The sequence below is a fragment of the Labeo rohita genome, chromosome 20 (genome assembly GCF_022985175.1).
Source record: "Labeo rohita strain BAU-BD-2019 chromosome 20, IGBB_LRoh.1.0, whole genome shotgun sequence".
Classification (NCBI taxonomy): Eukaryota; Metazoa; Chordata; class Actinopteri; order Cypriniformes; family Cyprinidae; genus Labeo; species Labeo rohita.
This window is the reverse complement of record NC_066888.1, coordinates 19,172,630-19,182,215: the sequence shown is the minus strand read 5'-3', so window position 1 is coordinate 19,182,215 and position 9,586 is coordinate 19,172,630. Positions and strand designations below refer to the sequence as shown.

Genomic DNA, 9,586 nt, shown 5'->3' with positions numbered 1-9,586 from the left:
TTATTTTCACGTCGAACTTTTATTTTGACTCATGACTACACCGGAAGTACTTGTTTCATGCTCACGGTGTGTGGTTCTTAGTGCTCATGGTCGTTGTCTGTTATTATTAGAAGTATCGATGGATATTGAATAGGTAATTCTTAGTTAAGTATAAAATACGTCGTAAGCATGGCTGCAAAACGTAAAGCGGATGTGCCAGTGCCTGCTGAAGAGAGCGATCAGCTCCTCATACGACCACTGTGAGTTCAGTTCATTCATAACTACATTCAGTAGTTCTATTCCGCGCCAAATGTTTTGGTGACTAATAATAAACTGTCAAACAGCACCAAAGTGAGATTAAATATATCTTGCACCCTTGGAAATCCATCCTCTAAGTACTTCAGTTGCAGTCAAAATTATTCAACCCCGACTGCTGTACTGTGCAAATACAAGCTCTTCTGAAGATCTAGGATTGTATATAAATTGTATCTATAACAGTTTACTGGCATATTAAAAGTGATAATGTCAATATATGATGTAATATTTGTTATAGGATTTTTTAATAACACAGTTGTGTCAAGTATTCAACACTGATGTTTTTAAGTCACTTATTTGTCTGGTGGGGAACACAATTGTCTTAAAACACAATGCAGTCTTTTAAAAACAGAATTAGCTTGAGCTGTTGCACATACATAAACTTACGCTTGAGTAGCAAAAATGGCAACAGAGCTCTTTAAAAAGCTATAGAGAAGATTAGTTTTATTACATTAGGAAGTCTAAGGCTACGTGAAGACTTCCAAGACTTCAAAAGTTCTTAGAGACACAGCTGGCAGCCTTAATTTACTAGTTTAAAATATGTTGTACCGCAAAACCTTTGAGGGTGTTGAAGAAAAAGCACAATATCATCATAAATTTGATGAGAGCAACTGAGAAAAACCTGCAATGTACAGCCATTGCGAGATGACCCGATGAAAGGTGGAAAAACATTTTAGTGCAGAGTATAAGAAGAACACAAGAAAGTATGGCTTTCGTGTCAGACTCTTGACCAAGAAGAACATAAAAGGCAGACTTGAATATGTTAAAATTCATTCGGATAGACCTGTGGAGTTCTGGAAGAATGTTTTATGATGTGACCAAGCTGGAAATTTTTGGACCTGTGGATCAGCAGTATGTCAGGTGCAAAAAAGGCAAAGCTTATAAGCAGAAGAGCACCATCTCCATCGTCAAACTTGGAGGTGGATCAGTCCTGTTATGGGGTTGTTTTACTGTAGCAGCAGTGAAAATCATAACAGTATGAAGGACATCATGGATTCTTTGAAGTATCAGGCTGTTTTGTGAAGTCTTTGGTGCTGATGATCAATGGACTTTCCTGCAGGACAATCATCCCAAAGTATACATCCAAATCTACTTAAGCTTGGTTTAGAGATCAGTCACAGAATGTTCTTGAGTGGCCTGTTTAGTGTCAATATTTAATTCTCACTGAAAGTATTTGACTGAATTTAAAGAAAGCAGTGGCAATGTGATAACCAAAGATTGTCAGTGACCTGGAAGCTTTTTTAGGCGAGGAATGGGACAAGATTGCAGTAGAGAGGTGACAGAAGTTTCTAAGCGCTTCCAATTAGTGTTTATTGGTGGTTTTTAAAGAATAAACGATTCTGCGCGGAATTTGCCTTTTGGGGGTTGAATAATTTTAGACATGAATGTTTAGAGCCAATCATGATTCATCAATGTTATGTTCTCAGAAACTTTCTCTGATAGTTTACTGATGATTTTGTTGAAGTGTTTTTATAAAATTTTGTTCTCTGCAGCAAAATGTCTTGCAGGTCAAGAAGCTTGAATAATTTTGGTTGCAACTCAATAACTCTAACTATTCCTTACTGTGATGTTTCTAACAGAGGAGCTGGTCAAGAGGTGGGCAGGTCATGCATCATCCTGGAGTTCAAGGGGCGTAAAATCATGGTAAGCAAGATTTTGTGCTTCATCCTAGTTTTGATGGATTTAAGAGATGGTTTTTTTGACACGCAATGTCTTTGCAGCTGGACTGTGGCATCCACCCTGGATTGGAGGGCATGGATGCACTGCCTTACATTGATTTGATAGACCCAGCTGAGATTGACCTGCTCCTCATCAGCCAGTGAGTCCCATTCTCTAAATGAAATATATAAGAAGTCAGTGACATTTGCTGACCTCCTCTTTTTCTCCAGTTTTCATTTGGATCATTGCGGAGCCTTGCCATGGTTTTTACAGAAGACAAGTTTCAAAGGGAGGACTTTCATGACCCATGCCACCAAAGCCATTTACCGTTGGTTGCTTTCAGACTATGTGAAAGTCAGGTACACCAAAAGCTCTTGTTTTAACAAAACAAAAAATTTTCTAATGAGTACCAGCCCTAATATATTATCTTGTTTCCTTGTTTCTGAAGCAACATCTCAGCGGATGACATGCTGTACACCGAGACTGATCTAGAAGAAAGCATGGACAAGATAGAGACCATCAACTTCCATGAAGTGAAAGAGGTGGCCGGCATCAAGTTTTGGTGCTACCACGCAGGTCATGTTTTGGGAGCAGCCATGTTCATGATTGAGATTGCAGGAGTGAAGGTAGGTGTAGTTATTTCATTCAGATCTTTTCAGTAACACACACTCAGTTTGAGCTAATGATCATGGTCATTCTCTTCAGCTACTGTACACAGGAGATTTCTCACGTCAAGAAGACAGACATCTCATGGCAGCTGAGATTCCCAGCGTCAAACCAGACATTCTTATCACAGTACGTACTAGATTTTATTCCAACATGATTTCAACATTATGTTTTTCTCTGGCCCCACAAGCATTTTTACTTGTAAATAAATACATTACAACGTGTTTTATGCTCGTCTTCTTTTCTGTTCATGTAGGAGTCTACTTATGGTACGCACATCCATGAGAAGAGAGAGGAGAGAGAGGCTCGTTTCTGTAACACGGTCCATGACATAGTGAACCGCGAGGGCCGCTGTCTCATCCCTGTGTTTGCTTTGGGTCGAGCACAGGAGCTGCTGCTCATTCTAGGTAAAGTCCAGCAGTTTAGACTCTCAGTCTCATCTTAAACGATGGCTCACTGAAGTTCTGCATGTCCTGTATTTCAGATGAATACTGGCAGAATCACCCTGAACTTCATGACATTCCTATCTACTATGCCTCATCCCTGGCAAAGAAGTGCATGGCTGTGTACCAGACCTATGTGAACGCCATGAACGACAAGATCCGCAAGGCCATCAACATTAACAACCCGTTTGTCTTCAAGCATATCAGCAATCTTAAGGTTGGCATCTTCACAGACCAGACATTTTTTTTATATATATATATATATATATATATATATATATTTTTTTTTTAATGAATTTATATATTCATGTATTTATTTATTTTTCTGTTTAGTTCACTTTTTTTTTTTTTTGCTTGTTTGTTGATTTGTTGTTGTTTTTTTTAACTAACCTAATTAGATTTTATTTTTATAATTTCTGATTTTATTTTAGTTTGGTTTAGTCATTTTTGTAGTTTTTTTTTTTGTTTATTATTTTTTGTTTCTGTAAGTATTTTTGCTTATTTAACTTATTTTATATTTATTTTTTTGTATTCATTTTAGTAAGTTGTAAAAGCAAAATTTCTAATATCCATTAAAGTTAATTTCAAACTAATTAGCTTTTATTTTTATAATTTCTGATTTTATTTTAATTTTAGTTTGGTTTAGTCATTTTTGTAGTTGTTTTTTTTTTTCATGTTTACTATTTTTTGTTTCTGTAAGCATTCCTGTTTATTTAACTCATTTTATATTTAACTTTTGTATTCATTTTAGTAAGTTGCAAAAGCAAAATTTCTAATATCCATTAAAGTTTATTTCTAACTAATTAGCTAACTAATTAATTTTCAAACTTAATTACTTTTATTTTATCATTTCTGTTTTCATTTTAGTTTGGTTTAGTAATTTTCGTAGTTGTTTTTGTTGTTTTTATTAGTTTTTGTTTTTGAAAACGATTTCTATTTTCTATTTTGATTTATTTTTATTTAAATTTTGTAGTAATATTAGTACTTGAACTTATTTCAGTTAGTTGCCAAGAAAAAAAATCCAATTTATGTAATATTTTTTTCTTTTGAAGTTTGTTTTCTTTTGAATTACCTTTCGCTTTTATATTTTCTTTAAAATGTAGTGTTTTAGTCATTTTAGTGTTAGTAATTTTGTTAGTGGCTTTTATTATATATTTTTACATTTTGTTATTTAAAATTTCTATGTATTTTACTTTATTTTTACTAAATTTTATAGTACCATTTTTGCTTTTTTTTTTAAAAATATGACATTCGTAATTTATTTTATTTTAGCTTTAAATCAATTACCAACCAATATTTTTAACAGTTTTCGTTTTAGCTAACAATAACAACACTGGCTCGGTAGGAAATGCAAGTTTCAATAATCTAAACTTTTGTGTTCTCCTCCAGAGTATGGACCATTTCGATGACATTGGCCCTAGTGTAGTGATGGCATCTCCAGGTATGATGCAGAGCGGTCTTTCCAGAGAGCTTTTTGAGAGCTGGTGCACCGACAAGAGGAACGGTGTCATCATAGCAGGTTATTGTGTGGAAGGAACACTCGCCAAGGTGAAGCTCCTCAGCAACAATATCACCACAGACCAGCACCAGGTTTCTTATGAATGCTAAATTAAACCCTGTTTTCTCTTCAGCATATCATGTCTGAGCCAGAGGAAATCACCACCATGTCAGGACAGAAGCTTCCGCTGAAGATGTCCGTGGACTATATTTCCTTCTCTGCTCATACAGACTACCAGCAGACCAGTGAGTTCATCCGAGCTCTGAAACCTCCTCATGTGGTAAGTGATTATGTCATGAAATTAGGGGTGCAACGATAAATTTGCAATTATCATAAATACATTGTGATTCTCTCTTTAATCAATTCTGAGCTTAGTTTTTAACAGCAGAAATGGCACTGAGTATTTTAGAAATAGCCTTATGCTGCTTGCGTCGAGATCCTTACACACACATGAATCTAAAATAGTCATTCATAAAGTTTGAAAAGGTTGAAGCAAATAACAAGAGTGTTCACAGTGGGCTGTGTTTACATTAATCTTATGTCATAAAAGCCTAAAAGCTGAGGTGCAAGTACATTTAACCACTTACATTACTCAACTGAACACACAAGCGCTCTTCTTCATGAGCATTTGAGTGTGCGGTTAAAAACTAAGCTCAGAATCGATTCCAGAGAGTATCGCGATGCATTTGGAAAATCAAATTGAATTGTCGCACACCTACGTGAGATGGTCATGGCAGCAGGCCATCAGGTTCTAGTTCAGATGTCAAGTTATTGTTGTGGTTTTCAGATCCTGGTTCATGGAGAGCAGAATGAGATGGCTCGACTGAAAGCCGCCCTGATTAGGGAATATGAGGACAATGATGAGGTTCACATTGAGGTGCACAATCCTCGTAACACTGAGGCTGTCACACTGAACTTCAGAGGAGAGAAACTGGCTAAGGTGAGACCACAGCTGTCATTCACACGTCTCAGGTTTTTTCTTTCTTTCTTTCAAATAAGCTACAAAAAAAATTACAAAATTACTACATAGTTAAGCCCTATTATGAATCTTTAATTTCTATGATAAATCTTTTTTTTGTCCTTTTTTATCATTTCTTTTCTTTTTTTGACCTGTTAAGGTGATGGGCTGTCTTGCGGATAAGAAGTGTGCGCAGGGTCAGCGTGTCTCAGGCATCCTCGTGAAGAAGAACTTCAGTTATCACATCCTCGCCCCCTCTGACCTCTCCAGTAAGTTGGTGTTTGTGAATGCTTCAGGTGTTTCATATGTGTTTGTGTGTGTATTACTCACACCTGTTGTTTTTTTTGTTTTAATGATACAGATTACACTGACCTGGCCATGAGCACAGTGAAACAGACTCAAGCCATTCCCTTCACTGGCCCTTTTCCCCTGCTTTTGAGTCAGCTACGGCACCTGACAGGTGTGTATACCTGTGTGTGTGTGTGTGTGCGCCTACTTTATCATAATATGGGGACAAATTTGTCCCCAAATGTAAGCAAAACCTGACAAAATTGCCAGAACCTTTCCGTTGGGGATGTCCTCATTTGTAAAACGGGTATACAAAATTAAGTAAACGTTATAAATTGTAAAAATGCAGGATGTTTTCTGTGAGGGGTATTGTTAGGGTTTGGGGTAGGGTTAGGTTATAAAATGTCTTAACTATCTTTATATAAAACAATAGAAGTCTATGTAAGTGTGTGTGTGTTGTGTTCATATGTGGTGCTCATCGTGTGTGTGTGTGTGTGTGTGTGTTACAGGTGATGTGGAGGAGATTGAGATCTCAGAGAAGAGCACGCTGAGAGTCTTTAACAGCATCACAGTGAATCATGATCAAAACATGGTCATGTTGGAGGTGAGCAGCACACCAGCCATTCAAAAACAGTGTAACTATGGCAACTGAAGTGACTTGAAGTGAAGGTTGATTTTGTGTGTGTGTGTGTTGTGTTCTTCCTCCAGTGGTTTGCCAATCCTCTGAATGACATGTACGCTGATGCCGTCACCACAGTGGTGCTGGAGGTGCAGTCAAACCCTAAAGCTCAGAAAGGTGAGATTTCTGTTTTCTTTCTTTCTTTTTTCTTTCTTTGTCTCTGTCTCTCTGTCTTTCTGTCTGTTTTTCTTTCTTTCTTTGTCTCTTTTTTTTCTCTTTGTTTTTCTCTTTCTTTTTTTCTTTCTTTGTCTCTGTCTTTCTGTTTTTCTTTCTTTCTTTTCTTTCTTTCTTTTTTCCTTCTTTTTTGTCTTTCTTTCTTTCTTTGTCTGTCTGTCTTTCTGTCTGTTTTTCTCTTTCTTTCTTTCTTTCTTTCTTTCTTTCTTTCTTTCTTTCTTCTTTGTCTCTGTCTGTCTGTTTTTCTCTTTCTTTCTTTCTTTTTTTTTTTCTTTTTTTCTTCCTTTATTTCTTTTTTGTCTCGGTATATCTGTCTTTCTGTCTGTTTTTCTCTTTCTTTCTTTTTTTCTTTCTTCCTTTATGTCTTTTTTTTTTTTTGTCTCTGTCTGTCTTTCTGTCTTTTTTCTTTTTTTTTTTTTTGTCTTTCTGTCTGTCTGTCTTTCTTTTTCTTTCTTTGTCTTTCTTTTTTTCTGTCTTTCTTTTTCTTTGTCTTTCTTTTTCTTTGTCTCTGTCTCCCTTCATTCTCTTTCTTTCTTTCTTTCTTTGTCTCTGTCTGTCTTTCTTTTTCTTTGTCTTTCTTTCTTTCTCTTTGTCTATCTTTCTTTTTCTTTGTCTCTGTCTCCCTTTTTTCTTTTCTTTTTCTTTCTTTGTCTCTTTCTTTTTGTCTCTTTTTCTTTCTTTCTTTATCTCTGTCTGTCTTTCTGTCTTTTTTCTTTCTTTCTCTTTCTTTTTCTTTCTTTCTTTCTCTTCCTTTCTTTCCTTTTTTAGTACTATCTTAATCTTGCATACTTCCTTTCTTCTGTTCTTGTTTCTTTTTCTCTTTACCTTTTTGTCAGTTTCTTTCTTGCTTCCTTTCTTTTTTGCTGTTTTTAGTCTTTATTCCTTCCCCCTTTTATTCCTTCCTTTCTTCCTTTCCCTTTATAACTTCCTTTATCTTTCTTCTTTCCTTTCTTCCTTCCATTCTTTCTTTCTCTTTCTTTTTGTCTTTTTTCTTTCTATTTCTCTTTCTGTCTTTCTTTGTCCCTTTCTCTCTTTCTTTTTCTTTCTTTCTCCTTCTTTGTCTTTCTGTCTCTTTCTTTTTCTTTCCTTCCTTTTTTAGTACTATCTTAATCTTGCATACTTCCTTTCTTCTGTTCGTTTCTTTCTTGCTTCCTTTCTTTTTTTGCTGTTTTTAATCTTTATTCCTTCCCTCCTTTATTCCTTCCTTTCTTCCTTTCCCTTGATTACTTCCTTTATCTTTCTTCTTTCCTTTCTTCCTTCCATTCTTTTTCTATCATTTCTCTCTTCCTTTCATCCTTCTTGCTACTTTTCCATTTTACTTTCCTTCCTTTTTTTCTTCCTTCCTTCCTTGTTTTCCCTTTATTACTGTCTTTATCTTGCTTCTTTCCTTTCTTCCTTCTATTCTTTTTCTATTGCATTCTATTTTTTTCTCCTTCCTCTTTCCTCCTTCCTCACTTTTTGCTTGCTTTTTGTTTCCATCTTTCTTTCCTTGCTTTTTCTTTTCCATCCTTCATTTTCTTTTGTTTTGTTCACTTTTCTCATTGTTCTATCGATGTTAAAACATTAATAAACTTTTTCTTCATTCTACATGTTTCTTTTGTTTTTATGTCTTAGTTTACATTCTCGTTTGCTTTCTATCTTCATTTCCCACTTTTTTATCTTTATATCTTCCTTTTTTGCTTTCTTCTTTTTTTTTTATACATTTCTCTTTACTACTTGCTTTTTTTTTTTAGTTTTTTCTCTCTTTTCTGATTTTCTTGCTTCCTTTCCTCCTTCATTCCTTTTTCACTGTTTTGCTTGCTTCATTTTGACTTTCCTCACTTTTTTCCCTTCCTTCCTTGTTTCTTTCTCTTCCTTTTTTCCTTTCTCATGATGTGAAAACTAATAACTAGTCTTATTTGCATCAACATTTTCGTTTTGTTTTTTCATTGTAGTTGTTCAGCCCCAAGAAAAGAAGGTGGATGTGAATGTTTTCCAGAACCGATTACTGAAAATGTTCCAGTAAGTTCATCCTCACAGCGCTCGGCTAACTGTCAATGATATTTATGATGAACTAAATTCTTTTTCTGCTCCAATCTGCAGAGACATGTTTGGAGAAGAGTGTGTCGACTTTAAAGACAAGAACTGTCTCGCTGTATGTGTAGATGGGAAAACTGCCTTCATCAACCTGGAGACCAGAGTAAGTATCACACTATGTGAATCATACACACTTAAGTTTTATAGGAAGGGAAGCCTTCTAATTCTTGAGTGTTTTTATATTTGTGTTCAGACCGTGGAATGCGAGGAAGCCAATTCCGAAGATGATTCTCTCAGAGAAATGGTGGAGCTCTCTGTACAGAGGCTGTATGAAGCCATGAACCCTGTCATGTGAGATAGGCTTCTTCAGTTCCTTCAAGAACTTTTGTTATCAGAGTCCATCTCATTTGAACTACTTCAACCAGACTGAAGACACCGGATACTGAACTGGCCGAAGCACTTCAAAGCAATGAATTTACATTAGAACCAAATGTAAAACAGTTGATGTTGATACACGTGTGCAGTCAGGACTCTGTGCAGTTCTTTTCCAGGTCTGCTACATGCATTATGTAGTGATCATTTAAAATATTGTTTTTGTCTTATTTCACATTTTTACGTTGAAAAGAAGCTGTAATTTAAGATCTAATCTGATTTAATAAACAAGGTCTTTGAGTCAAGTTGAGTGTATATTTCAATACAACTCGCATTAAGGGCGACACTTTATTTAAAAATGAAAGCTTGCAAAATACACCACGTTACACAAATATCACACTGATACAAAACACTGTCTTAATATTCAATACTTTCTCTCTTGGCCCATCACAGCATTGTGAGGAACCATGCAGTCGGAGTATTATGGGCACATTTCTCAACATCGAAAAAGGTTTCACAGGATTTGACACCAGAGAATC

At 35.6% G+C, this 9,586-nt stretch overlaps 1 protein-coding gene across 1 annotated transcript; it reads left to right on the top strand.

Annotated features, from left to right (window-relative positions):
- Positions 1-48: 48 nt before the first annotated feature.
- On the top strand, positions 49-9,352 carry cpsf3 (cleavage and polyadenylation specific factor 3). The gene is made up of 18 exons (XM_051138493.1): positions 49-239; positions 1,875-1,938; positions 2,016-2,113; positions 2,184-2,312; positions 2,402-2,579; positions 2,659-2,748; positions 2,876-3,026; positions 3,104-3,279; positions 4,452-4,610; positions 4,694-4,840; positions 5,348-5,500; positions 5,679-5,787; positions 5,880-5,978; positions 6,316-6,410; positions 6,515-6,602; positions 8,594-8,660; positions 8,742-8,838; positions 8,929-9,352. Exons 1-18 carry the CDS (start codon positions 169-171, stop codon positions 9,028-9,030), a joined length of 2,073 nt encoding a protein of 690 aa, XP_050994450.1. The 5' UTR covers positions 49-168; the 3' UTR covers positions 9,031-9,352.
- Positions 9,353-9,586: the final 234 nt, after the last annotated feature.

What these genes read in the sequence shown, in the direction of transcription:
- cpsf3 (XM_051138493.1), top strand. Translation starts at nt 169, where the DNA reads ATGGCTGCAAAACGTAAAGCGGATGTGCCAGTGCCTGCTGAAGAGAGC. An exon ending in GACCTGCTCCTCATCAGCCA is followed by an intron (nt 2,114 to 2,183) that starts GTGAGTCCCATT and finishes CTTTTTCTCCAG; the next exon opens with TTTTCATTTGGATCATTGCG. An exon ending in TTGAGATTGCAGGAGTGAAG is followed by an intron (nt 2,580 to 2,658) that starts GTAGGTGTAGTT and finishes CATTCTCTTCAG; the next exon opens with CTACTGTACACAGGAGATTT.